This window comes from Spermophilus citellus (assembly GCF_964194105.1).
Source record: "Spermophilus citellus genome assembly, chromosome: 12".
Taxonomy (NCBI): Eukaryota; Metazoa; Chordata; class Mammalia; order Rodentia; family Sciuridae; genus Spermophilus; species Spermophilus citellus.
The window spans coordinates 36,688,299-36,711,119 of record NC_138198.1 but is presented as its reverse complement, the minus strand read 5'-3'; the positions used below and the strand labels follow the sequence as shown (position 1 = coordinate 36,711,119).

At 41.2% G+C, this 22,821-nt stretch overlaps 1 protein-coding gene across 1 annotated transcript; it reads left to right on the top strand.

Moving 5' to 3' along the window:
- Positions 1-7,528: 7,528 nt before the first annotated feature.
- Positions 7,529-21,499, top strand: LOC308631607 (thioredoxin reductase 3-like; the record flags this gene model as incomplete). The annotated part of the gene is made up of 6 exons (XM_081262992.1): positions 7,529-7,597; positions 13,760-13,836; positions 14,660-14,816; positions 17,250-17,357; positions 20,244-20,339; positions 21,332-21,499. 6 exons carry the CDS (start codon positions 7,529-7,531, stop codon positions 21,497-21,499), a joined length of 675 nt encoding a protein of 224 aa, XP_081119118.1.
- Positions 21,500-22,821: the final 1,322 nt, after the last annotated feature.

Sequence of the window (22,821 nt, the reverse complement as noted above, 5' to 3'; positions counted from 1 at the left end):
ATAGAATGGGGGAAAAAACCTTTACAAGTTCCTCTTATGACAGAGCATTAACATCCAAAATATAAAGAACTCAAAAATCTTAACATTAAAAGGCAAACAACACAATAATAAGTGAGCAAAAAAATTAAAAGACATCTCACAAAAGAAAAAATAAAAATGGCCAACAAATACATGAATAATACATCATTTTTAAATTAGGGAAATGCAAATCAAAATTACCCTGAGATTTCATTTCACTTCATTCAAAATGACAGCCTTCAGGAAAACAAACAATAACAAATGCTGGAGAAAATGTAAAAAAAACAGCAACACTTACACACCACTGATGGGACTGGAAATTAGTAAAAACCCTATGGAAATCAATATGAATTGTCCTCAAAACGCTAGAAATTAAACCATCATATGACCCAGGAATACCACTCCTCAGTATTTATCCTGAAGATTTAAAGTCATCACATTTTAGAGATACATGTACACTCACCTTTGTAGCAGCATGATTCATTGTATCCAAATATGGAACCAGTCTCAGCGTTTCTCAAAAAATGAATGGATTAAGAAAATATGATTTTATATAAAATGAATGGATTAAGAAAATATGATTTTATATAAAATATGATATATATATCATATTATATATATATACATATATATATGTATATATATATATATATATATATATATATAATTTACCATAAAGTAAAAGGAAATCATGTCATTTGAAGGAAAATGGATGGAACTGGAGACCATTAAGTTAAACAACATATTCCAAAATCAGACAAACAATGGTTGGAAAAAAAAATTAAAAAGAGAGGTGGTGGCTCATGTAAATCAAAGGGTCATAAGTAGAATTGATGAAAGGGACTACCAGGAGGGAGCAGGAGGGAACAGAAGGGAATGATACTTTAAATTATATTCTTATATCTTGTGCATATATGAATATGTAAGAACAATTCCCACCATTATGCACAACTATAATGCACCAATAGCAAAGCAAGAAAAAATAAATCAACACCTATCAAAACAAGATAAAAACATATAAATACATGAAAATTGATCAATATATGAATAGGAGACAGAAAAATTCAGGTAAGTACAAAATTCACAGAAGCAAACAAGAATCTCTGGGACATTGTGAAAGCTTTCCCAAGAGGAAAGTTTATAGCCTTGAGTGTCCATGTAGGAACATGTGAAAGATCCCAAACAATTTAATGGTTCAACTCAAGGTCTTAGAAAAAAATGCAAACAAAAAATCAATTACAAAACAGAAGAAGGGGGAAAATAATGAACATCATATTTGAAATCAAAGTAATAAACAACAAAATTCAACATACAGAATGAATGAAATGAAGCTTTGCTTCTCTGAATAGTTAAGCCCTTAGCAAAACTTAGAGAAAACCCACATTAACAAATTTAGAGATTAAAAAGGAGAAATCACCACAGGTTTAACCACATCCAAAGGATCATTAAAAAATGTTTTGAAATGTAAATTGGAAAACCTAGAAGAAATAGACACATTTCTATACAAATATGTAATATACAATATTACATATTCCTAATGAAGACTATATAAAAAGCCTAAAGAGATCAAGAAAAGCAATGAGATAGAAGCAATAATTAAAATGCCTTACAAAAAGAGTCCAGAGTCAAACAGATTCTCAGTGAAATTCTAGCAGACATTTAAACAGAAACTAATGAAGTATAAAACAGTGGAATCTTTTCAAATTCATTCAATGAAACCAAAGACCATCATAATACCAAAACCACATCAAAGAAAAAAAAAAACTATAGACCAATATCCCTGATAAACTTAGATGCAAATAGACTTAGCAAAATATTAGTATATCACAGTCAACAACATATTAAGAAGACTGTGTATCATGACTAAATTGATTTCATTCCAGGGATTCAAGGATGATTTAACATCCATAAATCAATAAATGTACTTCACCATATGAGTAGAATTCAGGAGAAAAACCATACAGTCATCTCATGTAGAGATGTAGAAAAAGCCTTTGACAAAATCTAGCGCCCATTTATGATGAAAACACTGAAGAACCTAGGGGTTGAAGGAACTTACCTCGACATCATCATTAAGACTATATATGATAAATTGGAACCCAAACACATCATACAGAAAAGAGGAAAAATGGAAAGCATTTTCTTTAAAATCTGGGACAAAATGGGGACAGCCCACTCATACCTGAACTTTTCAAAATAGTACTAAAAATGTAAGCAGACCAATAGGACAAGAAAATGAGATAAAAGGGAAAAATAGGAAGGAAAAATTCAAATTGTTGCCATTTTTCAGACATGATGCTGTACTTCTAAGGTCTAAAACACTATGAAATGACTGCTAAAGCTAATAAGCAAATTCAGCAATGCTCTAGGTTACAAAATCAGCCTGTGAAATCAACATATACCCTATACACCAATAATGATCCCAGTGAAAGCAAAATCAGAAAGGGACTCAAAAAAAAAATAAGAAATACCTAGGGAAAAAATAACCAGTGAGGTGAAAGACCTCCACAATGAAAACTATAGAACACTGAAGAAAGAAACTGAAGAAGAACTTAGAAGTTGAAAAGACCTCCCATGTTCTTGAATAGGCAGAATTCACATCATCAAGGTAGCCACACTACCAAAAGTGTTATGTAGATTCAATGTAATCCCCATCAAATGGACAATGACAATCTTCAGAGAACTAGAAAACAATCGACCCTAAAATCCATGTGCAAAGACTAAAGACTCATAATTGTCAAAGTAATATAGAGCAAGAAAAAATGATGCTTGATGCATCAAAATACCTCAGCCCAAATTATACTAAAGAGTGATAATTTTAAAATCATTGTAACTTTTTGGACAGAACACCAAAAGCACAGGCACAAAAAGAAGAAAAAAAACTGAATTACATGAAGCCTGAAAACTTATTCATCAAGGGACACAATCATCAGTGAAAAGGCAACTCCCTAAATGTAAGAAAGCATTTGAAAATCATGTTTCTGATAAGAAGTTAGAGTCTACAATATAAAGAGCCCTTATACCTCAATAATAAGAAAACAACAACCCAAAATTAAAATGGGCAAATGACTTCCATAGATGTTTCTCCAAATATATACAAATGGCTGAGAAGCACATGGGAAGATGTTCAACATAAATAATAAGTGGAGAAATCAAAATCAAAATCGCAATGAAATCCAGCTTCACATACATGATGAGGCCTACAATAAAAGAACCAGAAAACTCCAGTGCTCCTGAGAATGTGAAGGAACTGGAACCCTATTGCACTATGGGTTAGAATGCAAAGTGGTGTAGGCTCTATGTAAAACTGGTGGTTCCTAAAATTATCAAAAGTAGATTTACATGATCCTTCAATTCTACTTCTCAGCAAACACCTATACAACATTACAAGAATGGTCTTGAAGAAATATTTATGCGCACACAATCACTCTAGGTTTGTTATTATACTCAAGGGTCCATTGAGAAAGAATTTTTATATTTTTAGCTGTGCATTATATTATACATAAGCAGGGAATGTAGTGTTCCAATTTGGTCCCCAGAACTTGCCCATTCCCTCCCCTCCTACCTGGCTCTGTTTCTTTTCTTCTTCTCTACTGGACTTCCTTCCATTTACATATAATTTTCTTAACTAGGCTTTACAGACATACATGAAGATGTCATTCACTATGGTTTATTTATAGAGGTCCACAGGATAGTTTGGTCAATTTCATTCCACTATTTCAGCCTTTCTTAGCCTAAGGAAGAATATTTTACATGTAGCAAAAGATGAAATATTAGTTTGTCTGGAAAATGAAGGAAAATCTAGCTGATGCTAGAACAAGGATTAACCTTGACAATGCTGAGTAAAGGAATACATTCTGAATGATACTTCCTTACATGAGTCACAGTACACAGAGAGATTAAAACAGTACAGAGAGGAGAATGGTGATTTCTTAGGATATGAGGGAAATTGACAATTATTATTTCATAAATAAGCTTCAACTTTGCAAGATGAAAAAACTTCTGTGGCAGCATGCTGATATTAGAATAATGGCAAAATAAGTGTAAATAATGCCAACAATGTGCCTTCCCAAGTAGTTAACATGGTAAAATTTTGCTGTGTTTGATCACATATAAAAAAACTAAACTCCTTTTATTTATTTCCACATAAAAACCAAGGAAGTTCTCCACTAGTAGAACTGATCAATAAGGAATGTGAAAGGTTCATTCAGGTTGAAAGGATGGATAACTAACTCATTCCTGACAAGAAATGAAGAATAACAATGAGGGTAGCTCTTCAGGAAAATGTAAAACCATTATCATTGTACATTGTACATTTTTTTTCATTTTGTTTTGTTTTTCATGTGATAAGTTTATTTTATAAGACTCATGGCATTTATTTATTTATTTTAAGGCTTTTTTTTGTACATTCAGTTTTTCACTCCTTCCTAATGTGCTTGAGGAGCAACTATGTAATAATTATAAATCTCATGGGGTTGCCAGAGCATGCACCCTATGAGGCTAGTCATGTGCACACATGGGCCACCAACAGAACCAGGCTGGGAGGAGCCTGTGGGGACTTATACTTAGAGTTTTGGCCTTTGTCTTGCAGAGGAAAAAAACCCAAGGGAGGAATCAATAGGTGGACCATCATAAACAACTCTCTCAGCAATAGTCCCTGGATCTATGAATCTGCCATAAACTTCCTTCTGGAGTCAGTCCCTTTGAACTGTTCTGGAGAGGAATGGCCATACCTCACATCGTGAAAGAAAATCTCCCCCACCACTTATAAGGGGTCATCTTTGATCAGCTTCCATCCACCAACCCAGGATCCTGGAAGTCAGCCCCACTCAAGCACAAGAGGCACATCCACTCACCATCACAACCAATGCAGACAAGATGTCAGATAAGGATGAGAAAGCAGAAATCACTTTTGGAGCTCCAGATCCACAAGAACAAGGGTCAGTGCACATGAGAAAAGCTTGCTATCACCTATGGCTCCTGCTACTCCCTACAGCTATAGACACGCACATGCCACCCAGCCACAGAGACCTGTGCACATACCACTCAGGCACACACACATGTGAGGATACACACTCAAACCCTCACACTATGGATATCATCAAACCCCCTCACATTTGGAAACAGGCGCATGTCCCACAACTCACTGCCACACCCCAAACACACAGATGTGTAAATCTACCCCATTCTTGCCTTCCCTGAATACACATGCCACCCTTTCCCTTCTAAAAAAAATATACTCAATGCATATCCCCAAATATACATGCTTGTGACTACTTAGGTATTGATGGACGGGCATCTATAATGTATACTTTTCCAAATGCAGGCTTATACATTCCTATATACTCTACAGTTCCTAAAGACATGTGCACATGATATCACCAAACAACAAGTATACACACACACACACATACACACACATACACAAAATAACCTACTTGTTACCAGAAGTCAAATAAACAAAATCCTAAATCCAAAGATTTGATTCTCTCAACAAAAATACACACTCAATAAACATAAGTTGCTTCATCCCCAACTTACACAAAAAGCTCTTAGGACTTCCCCAAGCTTTAATGCAACCAGATACACCCTGGTCATAAAAATGTAGCATCCATAACCCTAAAGGACACAGGCAGAAAGTCTGGGACAAGTGCCCCAGATTGGTATTGCTCCCATTATAGCCTGCTACAACTGTGGCCAAGAGGGATACTACAAAAAAAGCATACAATTTTTGTCTCCAACTACAGGGTCCCATGGTGATTTTGAGTTTCAAGGAAAGGAAAATTAATTTATATGTCTACACTGGAGCCATTTTTTCTGTTCTCCTCTCAAACCCAGGCCTCCTCTCCTCTCACAGTATGACACTCACATAAGGGGAGTGTCAGGAAAGCCCGTGGCTGAATATTTCTCCCAAATTCTTAGCTGCTCTTGGGATGATCTCCTCTTCTCACATGCCTTTTTCATAATGCCTGAAAGTTCCAACCCCCTTATGGGAAAAGATATTTTGACTCACCTAGGCACCACACTTCTTATGATACCAGAAGAGAGACTTTGTCTGACCCTACTTGAAACTGAGAATAAACCAGAAGTCTGGATACCCAGTGGGGAGGGGGGAAGATGCAGCAATAGAACCTGCTCCTGTGCAGATCCATTGTAAAGATCCTCCATCCTTTTCCCAACACAAAATTATCCCCTGAAACCAGAGACTAAAAAGGGGGTGACAACTATAATAACATAACTTAAAATGACAGGGTCTATTAAGACCCTGTAATAGGGGGCTGAGGATATAGCTCAGTTGGTGGAGTGCCTGCCTCACATGCATGAGGCCCCAAGTTCAATCTCCAGCACCCCCCCACACACACACACATACACATAAAACCCTGTAATAGTCCACATAATACACCCATTAAAAGCCCAGTGGATAATAAAAACAAGTAAAGGGCCTCAGATTGGTACATGAGGCAGTGGTTCCCATATATCCAATGGTCCCCAATCTTTATACCTTGTTATCCCAAAATCCTCAAGATTCTAACCGGTTCAGTTTTAGATTAAAAAGAGGCATTTTTCTGCATCCTGCACCCAAATTCTCAATACCTAGTTTCTTTTGAGGATTCCCTCTAACAAGTGCACCCAATTAATCTGACATTTTCTGCCCTGGGGGTTTAAAGACAGCCCCCAATTGGTTGCCCAGGCATGGGCCCAAGTCTTAATTCAATTTAGTCAATCACAAGTTAAGGTCATACAATATGTAGATTACATCTTCCTTTGTGCCCCAACTAAGGAAACCTCACAGCAGGGCACCCAAGCTCTACTTGCTTTCCTGGCAAGAAAAAAAAGGTTATAAAGTTCCACAATCCCAAACCAAACTTTTCCAAATATCTACAAGACACTTGGGCATATAGGTCAAGGAAACCCAGATGTTAGGAGAAGACAGAATGTAACCTATTTCTCCCTACCCAGTACCCCCACCAATGCCCCTGTTCAGTTTTAAGTAGCCAGAGTGGTCATGTCCCTTTCCCCTAATGGGTTCCCAAGCAGAACCACTGGCATCAGCATCTGTGCAGGAATCCTGGCTGCAGCTACTAGCAGGACACCTAGCTGCTACCCATGCTCAGGACTTCTGGCTGCCACTCGTATGTTGACCCCCATCTACCAATGTGGATGAGGGCCCACAGTTGCCTCTATCTTGGGACACTGCGACCACTGCCATAGTCACCTGCATCTGGGGACACTGCACAAGGTCTGGAGACAGCCACCAGCCACAATACCGCATGCCACATGCTGCATCTCTGAACACGCCTCCCAACACCACGACCTGGCACCACCAAACCTGACACCCCATTGCTGAAAACAGCCACCTCCATCTTAGGAGACTTTTGTTACCATCTTTATTTGGTGCAACTCCCAGTTTGGGACACCAGCTGGGGCTTAGGAGCATTGTCAAGGTATCTATAGTCCCCAACTCCCCCTTTTCTCTGACAGCCGCTAACCTTGCACAGTGCTTGCGGCTATGCAGCTGGTCCGTAACTCACAAAACCTTGTCCTGAACTGCCCAATACAAAACATCTCTCCACAACAGGTGTGCAGCACCTAGAGTGCAGCCCACAAGACCTCCAGAGAGAAATGTTCCTGATTGGGAAGTAGAAAGGGAGGGGTGAGTGAGATGTAGTTTAGGGACTAAATTAGAGACCAGGAATTGTGAGGTCTACAGTGGATATAAGGAGATAAGATAAGGTGCCCATATCACACAAGCAGGTCCCAAAGGAGATCCTTGGAGTTTAGTCTCACACTGGGGATGAGCAAATGCTATATCCCATCTCCAGGAGCTCTGCTCCCAAGACAACCCTCCAACACTAATAACTTTCACCATCCAGAGGGTGTATATACCAGCAAACAATAGACAACCCCACCTAATGGATGAGAAGGGAAGCAAGAAAAATACTGATCTCCAATTATTACAATCCTTGTATCTTTCTTCAAGATTTTTTTCTCTTCTTTTTCTTCTCCAGCCCTCACATACCTAACATTTATGAAACCAAATGCTTTTCTTTTCTTTTTTTTTAAAGAGAGAGTGAGAGAGGAGAGAGAGAGAGAGAGAGAGAGAGAGAGAGAGAGAGAGAGAGAGAGAGTTTTTAATGTTTATTTATTTTTTTAGTTCTCGGCGGACACAACATCTTTGTTGGTATGTGGTGCTGAGGATCGAACCTGGGCCGCACGCATGCCAGGCGAGCGCGCTACCGCTTGAGCCACATCCCCAGCCCACCAAATGCTTTTCATGAATTAGGCTACTGAGGACTGGGATGTCTGAACAGTATATTATAGTTGTGTTGTATATTCTTTTATCTCCTATTTTTACATTTTTTGAAATTTTTCTTAATAATTATGTTATTTTTTACTCTCTCTCTATTGTCTTCCCATTTAGCTCCCCAAATCACTTTCTGTCTCTTCTCCTGCTACTGACCAGCTTCTTTAGATTCCTTTTTCATGCTTCCTAAGGTCTAATAAATCTGTATCTATCTTCACCTCCTTCCCCCTCAACAATGCATCCTACACCTCATCCCTAATTCTTCGTCCACCGTCAGAAACTGTAGACCCTTTTGCAAACCTACTCTTTGTATTTTAGATAATAATTGAATCTACCATTTATGTATATTGGAACAAAACTGTAAGTGTCTTAATTGCATCTATTTGGTTGAAGGCTGTATATGGTTTGTATTGGCATCTCTTAATATTCTTCTCCCCCTTAAAGGAGATTTATTGGAACCCTGAAGGGACACCATAAGCCTATAGGGTAAAAAGTGTAATGCCTCAGATCTGCAGTGCTAGAAGGGAAAACACATGAACAACATGAAAAAGCAAGGGAATAAAGTGCCCCCAATAAACCAAAATACTACATTATTAGAATCCATGGAAAGCACAACAGAAGAAATGACAAATAAGGAGTTCAGGATGTACGTAATTAAAATGTTCTGTGAATTAAAGAATGATATAACACAGCAAATACAAGCAACAAAAGATCATTTTGAGAAAGCACTATATAAGCAAATACAGAAAGCAAAACATTACTTCAATAAGGAGACAAAGGTTCTGAAAAAAATTAAAAAACAGAAATCCATAAAATAAAACAATAAACCAAATTTAAAAACTCAATACAAAGCACCACCAACAGATTAGATCACTTGAATGGTAGGACCCCAGACAATGAAGACAAATATATAATCTTGAAAATAATGTTGACCACACAGTGAGGATGGTAAGAAACCATGAGCAGAACATTAAAGAATTATAAGATAACATAAAAACACCAAATTTAAGAATTATTGGGATAGAAAAAGGAATAGAGTTACAAACCAAAGAAGTGACAAATCTCTTCAATGAAATAATATCAGAAAAATTTCCAAACATAAAGAATGAATTGGAAAATAAAATACAAGAGGATTACAGGACGCCAAATATACAAAAATCACAATAGAGCCACAAAAAGCATATTATAATGAAAATACCTAGCATTAAGAATAAGGAAAGAATTCTAAAAGCCACAAGAGAAATGTATATATATAGGAGGAAACCAATTAGGATATCGCACATTTTTAAAACTCAGATCCTGGAGGCTAGAAGATTCTGGAAAAACATATACCAACCTCTCAAAAAAAAAAAAAACAAAAACAAAAACAGACACCAACCAAGAATCATATCCAGCAAAATTAAGCCTTAGATTTGAAGAAGAAATAAAAACCTCCCATGAAAAACCAAAGTTAAACTAATTTACAACTAATTTAACTTCATTCCAGAACATCCTCATGACAAAATATTCCATGAGGAAGAAATGAAAAACAACAATGAAAATCAGCAAAGGGAAGTACTACACTAAAGGAAAAACCAATCAAAGGAGAAACTAAGCCAAGTTTATTACAAAAAATTAAACAAAAATGAAGAGGAAGACAAATCATTTCTCAATAATAATCCTCAATGTTAATTGCCTAAACTCACCAATCAAAAGACATAGACTTGGAATGGGGTTGTGGCTCAGTGATAGAATGCTTGCCTAGCATGTGTGAGGCACTGGGTTTGATTCTCAGCAACACATATAAATAAATGAACAAAATAAAGGCCTAACAACAACTAAAAATATATTTAAAAGAAACACCTAGACTGGCAGATTAGAGTGCCGTCTCTCTCTCTCTCTCTCTCTCTCTATATATATATATATATATATATATATATATATATATATATATATGTGTGTGTGTGTGTGTGTGTGTGTGTGTGTGTGTGTATACACACACACACACACACACACACACATGCACAGATGTTTTCTTTGAATATGTTTGTTATACCTTTAATCAAGGCTTGACTTTGTCCACCAATTTCATTAGAACAATTTTACCCTCTCTCTCTCTCTCCCTGTTTGTAATATATGGCATAGTTTCAGTTGATATACTTTAAAAACATGTATCATGGATAAACTTAGCCTGTAATATTGAGGGGAAAGAATCCACTCCCTTGATGCTGTTTCTGGAAATTCAGGTAATTAGTATCACTTCCCTCCAAAAAATAATATGGCAGACAGGTTAGGTGTGACACTGCCAAGGGCCACCCTGGGTGAAGACAGAAAAGCTCTAAAGGAAGCAGACTGGGTCTTTGCCATTACTTCAAGGTTTCCCGATTAGGTGGAAGTGCTTCTGTTTTCTGAAGCTTTTTAGATATACTCAGACATGTTTTTTTTGTTTTGTTTTGTTTTGTTTGCTCAGCAATGAGTATTAGCCTAAGGATTTATAAGAATAATGGACAGATGGTAGGGCAGAAGGACATTTAACTGCTCCTTTCCATGGCCAGTCTGCACAAACTGAATTTGAGCTAGTTGGATTATATGTGCATGTAGAGTCTAGCCATTTTGAAGGAGTGCAAAACTGATTGCATGGGGTTAGGGCTGAAGTTCTGTGGTAAAGCACTGCCCAAGATTGTACAAGCACCCTGAACGTATCTTTGTCTAGCAAATAAAGCTTACTTTCCAAAGCTTACCTCCATCATTCATTACAATAAACCATTATTTAAAAATCGATTGTAGAATTATTAGAAACAGCATTATCACACTGTCCTTTATATCACTATTTCAAAAAAATAGAAGAAAGAAACACACCAGATTTAATATCAATGACATGAATGAAGACTGTGGGAAATAATGAGCATATTAGATAAGTGAAAGAAGAGCTGAAGAAGCATGTTTTCAGTGTCTGAATTTTCTGTTTTGCCCCATTTTTTTAAAGGATTGAGTTGGTGTTGAATACTTCATGAACACCCAATGTGTGTTTTGAAGATTTGAATGGATGAAAGAAACATTCTGTTCATAAAATTCAAGCAACAGTGTAAAGTTTAGAGAATTGGCTTTTATACCCATGATTGTGTGACTGATGAGAACCATGGCTAACTGGTCATGGCCAGCAGGGGAAGGAAACAGAGACAATTGATGAGGAGTTGGAATAGAGTTGCATTTGTCAAGCCACTGACCTGTAAATCTGAGAAACTATTTCAAAATGGCCCAGAGGCACACACCACTTATGGCCCCACTGAATTCTGTGAAGGGAATTTAAGTTCTTCTATACCTGCCCGAGCTCTTCATGGAATGTCTTCCCAGTCCCACCCAGGCCTGCTGCACTAACCCCCAATCCCCAAAGAATGTCTTGACCCCTCATTTCACTGGTGTTTACATTCAAACTTTGCATAGCTATAGTAGGAACCTGAGCATCTGCTCTAGCCAGTTGATGCTCTGGGTCCTCTATTGATGTTTCCCACTTGGGAAACTGCAAGACTCTGTGTCCAGTGTCCTGGCCTTTAGATTGAGGTGAGTCTGGAGGGTCAGGAGCTTGTCATCATGCTTCCAGTTGCTTTGTAAAACCTTAGGAATTTGAATGGTGTAATTCTCTGTGGTCAACTGATTGAGCAGAAGTAGAGGAGGGAAAGAGCCTCAGATGATGCACTTGACATGGTTCAGGAAGCCCAGGGAAGGCTAAAACTGCTCATGGGGAAGAGGGCTCCTAAGACACAGGTCCAGAAAATTGGGGCCTAACCCCATGTGATGGAGATTAGAACCTAATTTTTCTTCTATTAGATGCAGAGTCTCTGGTTTTATTCCTAGATCCTTGATCCATTTTGAGTTAACTTTTGTGCATGGTGAGAGATAGGGATTCAATTTCATTTTGTTGCATATGGATTTCCAGTTTTCCCAATTTCCTTAATAAGACACCTATAGCACAATAATTAAAACCAAAAATCAACAAATGGGATAAATTCAAACTAAAAGTTTTTTCTCAGCAAGAGAAATAATATGTGAGGTGAATAGGGATCCTACATCCTGGGAACAATTTTTTACCCCTCACACATCAGGTAGAGCTCTAATCTCTAGGGTATACAAAGAACTCAAAAGCTAAACAGCAAAAAATAGAAAAAAATAAACCAATCAACAAATGGGCCAAGGACTTGAACAGACACTTTTCAGAAGAGGATATACACTCAATCAACAAATATACAACAAAAAGCTCATCATCCCTAGCAACCAGAGTAATGCAAATTTAAACTACTCTAAGATACCATTTCATTCCAGTAAGAATGGCAACCATGATGAAGACAAACAGCAACAAATGCTGGCAAGGACGTGGGGAAAAAGGTACACTCATACACTGCTGCTGAGACTGTAAATTGATGCAGCCAATTTGGAAAGCAGTGTGGAGATTCCTTGGAAAGCTGGGAATGGAACCACCATTTGACCCAGCTATTCCTCTTCTCAGACTATACCCAAAAGACCTAAAAATCATCATACTACAGGGAAACAGTCACATCAATGTTTATAGCAGCACAATTTACAATAGCTAGACTATGGAGCCAACCTAGATGCCTTTCAATTGATTAGTGGATAAAAAAAATGTGGCATGTATACACAATGGAATATTACTCAGCACTAAAAAATAATAAGATCATGGCATTTGCAGGGAAATGGATGGCATTAGAGCAGATTATGCTAAGTGAAGTTAGCCAATCCCCAAAAAACAAATGCTGAATGTCTTCTCTGATATAAGGGGGTGACTCAAAATGGGGAAGAGAGCATGGGAAGAAGATTACCTTTACATATTAAAGAGGGGTGTTCATAGGAGAAACCAAAAGGATTATGATGTATTAATTCAAAAATGGCAAGGATAGTGAAAGTGAGAAGCAAATGTTATGTAAATAAAGGAGGTTAAGATCCAAGAGGTGATGACATAGTTGGTTCATTATCATTACAGAAACATCAACATAGATGACTACAATCTGCAGACTAGCTCACTCTAAAATTTCACTACATGGTCTCTCCACCACCTCTCAGTGGGGCCAGAGGCTGGGGACCAAGCCTTTAACACAAGGGCCTTTGGGAGACCCTGGAACAAACCATAGTAAGGACAAACCTGTGTGACCTTATTTTACCTTAATTACTACTTTACAGGCCCTATCTCCCAATATCGCCACAATCTAAGGTACTTGGATAAGACTTCAGCATGTAGACACAGTTCAGCTCATGACCTGGGCTTATCAGACTTCTGTGTGTAAGATCAACAGGTTGTACTTTCAAAAACTCTTTCACCTAAGCCAACACTAGACTGACTGGCAGAGATGGCTCATCATATTTCATTATTGTCTTTTTAATGTCTGAAGAACTTTTAGCAATGTGCCCATTATGACAATTATTTTTCTTCTTCTTCTAAATAAGGTCCTGCTAGCCATTGGCCGTGACTCCTGTACAAGGAAATTAGGCTTGGAGAAGATTGGTGTCAAAATCAATGAGAAGTAAGTACATGCGGTCGTGGCCCTGTTGCCACACAAAGCAAAGCTGGCTATAGGTCACCTCTTAGCATTGCTAAGATACGAATTTTGGGTGGGAGTGGTACTGAGGATTGAACTCAGGGGCACTCGACCCTTAAGCCCCCTCCCCAGCCCTATCTTGTATTTTATTTAGAGACAGGGTCTCACTGAGTTGCTTAGCACCTCGGCATTGCTGAACTCACAATCCTCCTGCCTCAGCCTGCCAAGATATAAACTTTAATGTTTTAAATTTATCTCATAATATGTACCACGGCTGCTCTGTATTGATTTCTTCATCAATCAGGTACTCTTTTTTTTTTTTTTTTAAGATGGACACAATATCTTGTTTACTTATTTTTGTGTGGTACTGAGGCTCGGACCCAGGGCCTGTCATGTGTGAAGCAAGCACTCTGTCACTGAGCCCCAGCCCAACCAGTTACTCAGATCGCTGTCTTAAAGAGTTCAGGCACTCAACAACAATTTAAAAATAAATGGAGATGTTCACCTAAAAATTGTGATTTTGAGTGGATTTTTATGTTCTTGGTCAGGGAAGGAGAAGAATTGCAGAGCTCTGAGTCTGCCTGTGGGGGACATCTGGAGACAGCCACAGTGTCTGAGCTGAGTGGTGCATGGCTTGACCAGAGACATTCTTAGGATTTGAAACCGCTAACCTTATAGATTATTGATAACCGAGGTGCTTGAGTTCTTAGCTGGAAGACTTTCCTCTGTGTGTTTTTGGAATATTCTTTTTCAGCCTGTAAGATAGTCGGTCACTATGTATTTTTTTTTCCTTTCCAAACACTCCTAGGAATGGCAAGATCCCAGTGAATGATATGGAACAGACCAACGTGCCCCACGTCTATGCCATCGGCGACGTTTTGGAGGGCAAACCAGAGCTGACTCCTGTTGCCATACAGGCAGGCAAGCTGCTAGCTCGCAGCCTCTTTGGGGACTCGTCAGAAAAAGTAAGTTTCCTGCAATCCCAGTGCCTTGGGAGGCTTGAGGCAAAAGGATCACCCCAAGTTCGAGGCCAGTCTTAGTAACTTGGTGAGACCCTAAACAACTTGGCAAGACCCTGTCTCAACTAAATAAAAAGGCCTAAAGATGTAGCCCAGGGGTAAAATGGCCCAGGATTAAATCCCTAGTTCCCAAAAGAAAAAGGTAAGCTTCTTCCTAATGTCAGTTTCTTATTATCATCCTGTGTGTGTGTGTGCGTGTGTGTGTGTATGTGTGTGTTTTGCTGGGGATTGAGTCCCAGGCCTCGTGCCTGCCAGGCACCTGCTCTACCATCCAACATCACCCCAGCCCTGAGGTAATATCTTGATCAAAGTTTTGATTTAAAAAATGAGTATGAATAACTGATAACTTGGTCTGGGGTTGTGGCTCAGCGGTAGAGCGCTCGCCTAGCACGTGTGAGGCCCAGGGTTCCATCCTCAGCACCACATACAACAATAAATAAACAAAGATATTGTGTCCAACTACAACTAAAAAATAAATACCAAAAAAGTAAATAAAGCTATTATGTTCAAAAATAAGTAAATAACTGATAACCTATGTGCCTGTTTTCCAAGTGAAGGGTTCCTCAGGGATATGACTGGCAGTTGACTTACTAGGTAATAATTATCGTAAGCAAGTATTTTTTTGAGTTTTCACTATGCACAAGGCGTTTTCTGGGTGATGCATAGATTACTGTGGTTCCAGTCCCCGAGGCCTAGCAGGTGGGTGGAGGTCCTGAGTCAGGCACTGATGACTCATAAGACAGGATGTGGTCAGGTGCCAGGGGGCTGAATCGGTTGCATCCAAGCCAGGGACAGGGTTTCTGGATTCCAGGGGAAGGAGGGGAACAGGCTTCATAAAGCAGCAGCGGCCCTGGCCGCCAGGATTCCCTCGATGGCTTTAGCACCTACTTGTTGGTGCATGAACTTGGCCTCAGCGCCTCAGGTTCATCCCAGGTAAAGCCAGATCGTCTTTGTAGGCTGAGTCATTCAGAGAGGAAGCAGGGCCTCTGCTGGGAGGTAGGTGGGCCACTCAGACGAGAGCGGGCAGGTGTGCAGTGCTCTGTGCATTGGGGACTTGGGGAACAGAGCCTCACCTGGGCAGATGCCCCCGTGTCAGGAGCGACCAGGGAGGAGGCCCAGCCAACTTCAACGGGAGGTGTCAACAGTGCTAAAGGTGCTGTCCCACCCAAAGATCCATCCCAGCCACAGGGCATGCAGCAATGTCGGCTGTCCATGTGCAGAAAGTTGGGGACAGGGGAGTACAGTTGGGAATAGACAGGGAAGCACATTGGGAAGGAGACTGGAAAATTGATACGATGCCAGATCGTCACAAACCCTGGAAGTTCAGTAGCGAGTCGGTGAGGCCTTCCCTAGGCAGTGGGGAGCCCTCAGAGAGCTTGTTTCCCCCAGCCTTTCATTGAGATAGATGCCAAGCCACAGACAGAACACCAGAACAGCCACCCATCATAAGCCTGTCCCCCAGTCCACAGTTACTAATTTGCCATGTGGGCTGTCCCCTCCTCTGAATGTGTGGAATTGCAGGATGAGGCTCCTCCAGGGGCACCCCTCCTCCCAGCCAGCCGTGCCTCCTGAGGTCCCTCTTGGTGGGTCCACAGGAGCTGCTGGAAGACCACTTTCTGTCTGTCGCAGTGCCCACTCTTCTCTCAACCTGATAAGGGCTCTAAAGATGGTTCTGTCCTAACCACAGGACTTCAGAGATGGCCACCCTCCACTGCCCACCCCCCCCCCCACACACACACGCACCATCTCTCCTGGATGGTTGGGGACAGTCACCCCAACACTGCGGAGCTGCCTGTTTGCCTGGCCTCTTTGTGGCATGTGCCATGGTCAGTAGTGGTCTCGGCTTCTAGTGCAATAGCACAGTTCAAGGTCACCTGGATACATGCTCCTGGAGAGCACGATCTCCCTCTAGGGGGTGGAAAAGACTGAACATTTTGGAGAATTCTTTTTTTTTTTTATTCTTAAGTTGATAATGGGCCTTTATTTTAGTTTTATTCATTTATTTCCTCGCAGAGCTGAGAATGGAACCCAGTGCCTCCCATGGGAGATGGGCACCCTTACCCTGAGCCACAACCCCAGCCCTGGACAATGACTTTTTAGGGACAACTGAGAAGTGCCCACCTCTGCCCCTGCCTCTCCATTTCATCCTTCCAAGTCTGGGCTTTGGGAGAGTGAGTCCCGTTCATGGTGGCCACCCGTGTGTGGTCTGTGCCCTGAGTCGGGGGCTCACGTCTCTGCAGTTGTCGATGTTGTAAGAATCAGTTACTTTTAACTAGACTCACTGATTTTCCTTTTATGAATATTCACACTGATTATCCTTTTATAAATTTTTGCTGAAAAAAGTGTCACCAAGTAAGACTCTAATTGCTTATCTTTCAGTGTGATTATACGAGTGTTCCAACTGCCGTGTTCACACCTCTGGAATATGGCTGCTGTGGACTGTCAGAAGAAAAAGCTATTGAAGTGTATAAAAAAGAGAATCTAGAAGTAAGATTGTTTTATTATTTCCTTTTTTAAAGAATTTCCCTCCTAATGAACCATTTATCTTCCCAATCACTTTTTATTTTATTTCACAAGTTTTATGGTAGGAAATCATATCCCTATTTGGAGGCAAATTAGAATTTAATTTAAACTTTCTAGCAAACTAATAAGAATACAACTGAGGCAAGAAGGGAGCAGAATGTATGTTGGGACATTTATTAAATTTGTTACAAGTATCAAATTTGCAATTTGAGGAAGCTTATACAGTGAAGTGCAAGGTCATCTTGAGATCTTTGGGGAGCCAGGTGCAGAGGTGCAGGCCTGTAATCCCAGTGGCTCCGGAGGCTGAGGCAGGAGGATCACAAGTTCAGTGCCAACCTCAGCAAAAGTGAGGCCCTAAGCAACTCAGTAAGACCCTGTCTCTAAATAAAATACAAAATAGGGCTGGGGATGGGGCTCAGTGGTCAAGTGCCTCTGGGTTCAATCCCCACTATCAAAAAAATAAAAAATAAAAACAAGAAAAAAAAATCCAAAACTTAAGCCTGTCATCCCAGCGACTTGGGAGGCTGAGGCAAGAGGATTGCAAGTTGGAGGCCAGCCTCAGTAACTCAGTGAGGCCTTGAGCAACTTAGTGAGACCTTGTCTCAAAACATAAAAAAGGGGGGGCTGGGGATGTAGCCCAGCATCCCTAGCACTAAATAATCATAATAATAGTAATAATAATAATAATCTAATCATCATCATCATCTTTATAATGTTATTTTAGATTTACTTTTTGCATTTACATGTTTATAATAATGAGCCATCCTGTTAGGTGAACTTTAAGTTGGGTTGTAGAAAATTGATGACTATAATTATGGATTTAACAGTTTTAAAACTGTTTGCAGTCAGTGAGAAATTAAGGTAGAAAGGCAGGCAGTGAGCAGATGAATGTGGACAGAAAGCCACACCCCGGGTAGAAGGAAGAGTGCATCAGAAACAAGGTGTCCAACTTTGGGGGCTTACTTTCAGGTATTTCCCCTTAGGCCTACTGCAAATCAATTCACCTATTTTATTTACTTAGTTTTTCCATTTTGACAGAAGCCAAAATTTGATCTGTTTGTGGGTTTTGTTTGTTTGTTTGTTTGTTTGTTTTGGTACCAGGGATTGAACTCAGGGGCCCTCGACCACTGAGCCCCATCCCCAGCCCTATTTTATATTTTATTTAGAGACAGGGGTTTAGCACCTGGCTTTTGCTGAGGCTGGCTTTGAACTCGATCCTCCTGCCTCAGCCTGAGCCACTGAAGTGACAGGTGTGTGCTAACATGCCAGCTCTATTTGTGTTTTTTAATTCCTTATGAAAGCATTTGGGAAGCCTCCAACATAGTAATCAGAAAAATGACAAAAGAAAACATCCCTGTTACTAAATAAGGTCTTCACCTAAAGATTGAAATAGCATACCTTCTTCTAGGAGAAACTGATTGACACAGACATGCCCTACGTTTATTTATGTTACTGATCCTTGTCCCCAAGACACACAGAGAAAGCTAGTCATGCCCAGTGGACGGGGTCCCAGGGTGACCTCGGGCTTCTTCATAACAACATGCTGTGCTAAAGGCACGAGTGGTGTCTGTGAACTTTTGAGGGCCAAGTGGAGACTTTAAAGACCCATCCAGGATGGCGTGTCATGTGTTGAGGCTGCTCCAACAGGTTCCCGTGACTTGGAAGCTCATAAACCACAGACACCTATTTCGTATAGTTCTGGAGGCTGAGGATCCAAGATCAAGGCAGATTTGGTGTCTGGCGAGGGAGGAGCTTCTTTTGGTTCATAGGTGCTGTCAGTGTGTCCCAGCGGATGGCAGGAGCAAGGTGGCCCTCTGTGGCCTTGTTCATGAGGGCGCTAATCACATTGGTCAGGGCTCCACCCCTGAGAGCTCCCAAGGAGGTTGGAATTTCAACATAGGAATTTGGGGAAGACCCAAATGTTAAGGCCACAGTAGATGACTAGCAATAAAATTTGACAAAGAAAAGCAAATAGATGAGGAGCAAGTAACCCAGAGATTTTTTAAAAATCTAGCAGCTGTAGGGGAAGGCAGGAGACCAATCTGAAGATCTCAGAATGGCTGACACCATGCACCTCTGGAGGGGAAACTGGACAGACAGGGTATGGTGGCCAGTGGACTGTTTGAAAGGCCTTTTAAGAGACTTTGAGACTCTGTGCCTGTCACCATTCTGAAGAGCACTGTTGTATTCACATTCGTCTGCTGGTGGTTGTAGTTCAGAACACTTTTCTTTGTCACCCAGCATTCATTGTTTGCCTTCAGTGTGAGTGATTCAGAGGTTCTACGCAGGGAGGAGGAAGCCATCCTGAGTAGATGGGCCAGGTGTGTGCTCGGTTCTGGTTTTTGGAGGACTCAGCCAGATCCAAGAAACATAGAGGCTCACCCAGGGCATGAGGACTCAGAGGACAGAAATGTGAAGGATGTGACCCTTGCTTTCAAGTATCACAGATTACATGCTTCATTTCTTTGAATGGCTTGAACTATTTTATTTCTTCTACTCTTCCTGGCTTTTGTTTTTGGATATGAACATAAAGATGAAGACAAAGATCTTTATCTTTCCTGGTACGTTGGCTTCGCACTCAGTGAATGTTTGAAAATCGAATTTGGTTCATAGAAAATTAATGTTTTTGGCTAATAGTGAAACAAAATAAAGTCGGCACACTTTGGTTGTAGCTGACACTTCAGGACTTCTGGCCCAAATGCTCTCACCCAGCCGATCATGTTGGGATCATCAAACTTTAACTTTCTGCAGGCTGCTATAGAGACTCTTATCTTTACAGAAGGAGAGCGCACCAAGGAGTGGACTAACCTGTGTGCACTAACCTGGCCTGTTTCTCTCCCTACCTTCTAGGAGTACCACACTCTGTTCTGGCCTCTTGAATGGACAATAGCCGGCAGAGACAATAACACTTGTTATGTGAAGATAATCTGCCACAAACCTGACAGCGTACGTAAGGGACTGGGGGCAGAAATGCTGTCATTGGATTGGATTGGATTGATTGATTTTGTGGCCCTGGGGATCCAGCCCAGAGATTTGTGCATGCCTGAGCCAGACCCCCATCCCTAAATGCTATAATTTTAAAAGGTAGCTTTTCTTCTTAGGGTTTGGATTTTTAGAATATCTTTAAAGATAGCTTTGGGGTCAAGAGTGAGCACCTTCACGGGGTTTTCCTGTTGACATGGCTGCAGAGGTCCAGCAGTGACCGGTTGTGCCCACGGTTTGCCAGTCCCCTCTTAGAATACATCAGTGGTAGTTGTCCCTGCCCAGGGCCCTCCTGATGGCTTGATGGCTTAGAACGGGGTGAATGTGAAAATTTGGGTCATCACCTGCCTGGTGCGGGTCTGTTTTTGTGGTGGCCCACACCCGTAATCCCAGTGGCTCGGGAGGCTGAGGCAGGAGGATTGAAATTGGCTGTGAACCTCGCTTCTGACCTCAGAGGTGTGCTCATTCCGTGCACCCCAGACCTCATGGCGGGCAGACCTCGGTGCCAGCCTAGTGTTGGCTACTCCTCACTTCCTGCTTCATGGAAGAAGCAGGGGACAACTGCTCCCTGGGCTGACAGTCTCCGCTTTTGCAGCAAAACCTGACACCTTCAAATTATCCCAGGGCTGGGCTTTAATTCAGATTTGTGCTGTTGTTGTTTAGCACTATCTCAGCATAATTCCGAAATCTACATCATCCTAATGAACTCCTTCATGCAGTGGGTAAATTGCTTGTTCTAGTAAATTTGAGTGCAAATTAACTCTGGATGCACATTTACCGGCTCATTTCACAGAATCTTACAGAGGCTCCCTTTCATGGTAATGTTCTCTGCTCGGTTCAACATGAGAGTCCTCCTGTAGGAGAGGCCGTCAATTTGAACTGAACTTGGAGTGAATAGATTCCTTTTCAGACCATTAACCTCCTGGGATTCTCTTTGTCTGGCTCCTGTATTAAAGGATCAAGTGATAGGATTTCATATTCTTGGACCAAACGCCGGTGAGATTACCCAAGGATTCGCAGCCGCCATGAAATGTGGGCTCACCAAACAACTGCTGGATGACACCATCAGAATCCACCCCACATGTGGGGAGGGTTATGAATTGACTTTACTCGATGCACTTTGAAAAACCAATATAAACAGTTTTATCAAGCCAGGCTCGGGAGGCTGAGGCTGAGGCAGGAGGATCGCAAGGTGGAGGCCAGCCTCAGCAACAGTGAGGCCCTGAGCAACTCAGGGAGACCCTGCCTCTTAATAAAATACAAAATAGGGCTGGGGATGGGCCTCAGGGTTCAAGGGCCCCTAAGTTCAATCCCCAGTACCACAAAAATATTGTCAGGAAGATTTTTTATCCGTAACCGTTTTGTATATTTTAAAGAATCACGCAATATTCAGAATGTGTTTTTTGAAAGCAGTGATGGCGTCTGACCATCTGTTTGTTGTGCTTCTTTCTGTGGCCAGGTCTTCACAACTCTGGAAATCACAAAGTCATCAGGACTGGACATCACCCAGAAGGGCTGCTGAGGGTAGCCCTGCTGCTGCCGAGTTCTCCTTGTCCTGCTGTCATTCCTTTCAATGACAATAATGCTCTGTGCCCAGGACACCCGCTCTGTTGCTAGGGGACCAGTACAGGGCTCTGGAGGGCACAGAGATGAGAAGGCGGACAGGGGGACAGGTCAGCAGCAGGGGCCTGCGGTCGTCTCGGCTGACGTGAGTGGCAGTTAGGCTGCGTGCTTGACGCCCTGGCTTGGAACCCCCTGGTGAGGTGAGCCAGGGCCGACCCTCTTGCGTCAGACTGGACCTTGCCACCAGCACACCGTGAGTGGCACAGTAACCTAAGCTAACTTTTCCACACTTGGTACTGTTTTTATTCCTGCTTTATTACTTCTATGAAGAAATTATTTTTCAATTGTGAAACTGGCTGGAAAAGGCTGTTTTCCTGTGTGCGGGCCTGGGTCGCACCTGCGCGCCTGCGTGGGTGACATCTAGGAGATGCATTGCAGTAGCTGGCTGCAGAGGACTGGGGACATTAGCAGAAAGCTCTGCACCAGGTCTAAGTGTCAGTCAACTGTCCTTTAAGGGACATTTTAACCTGCTGTCAAAATCCTGAATTGGGCTTCACCCTCCTGGACATTTCCTGGTGTCCGTCACCTGGAAGTGACTCTTCTCTTATTAGTAAGTATCTCTAGACTGGTGAGACAGCTCGTGTAAGAGACAAGTACTTGAATTTCTTCTTGTTGATTTTTACGAGTAATATTAAAAGACGTTTTCAGTACTGTATGATATGAAATCTGTTTTCAGACTGGTGAAAATGTTTCAGTCATGATCTGTTTAATGTAGACAAGTTCACAAAAGAAACAGGTGATAGTTAGCGGTTTAATTTGAACTTACATCTGCGACGGAAAGGCCCCTTGGGGACAGAGCCCTTTAGACAGCCTCTTATACTGC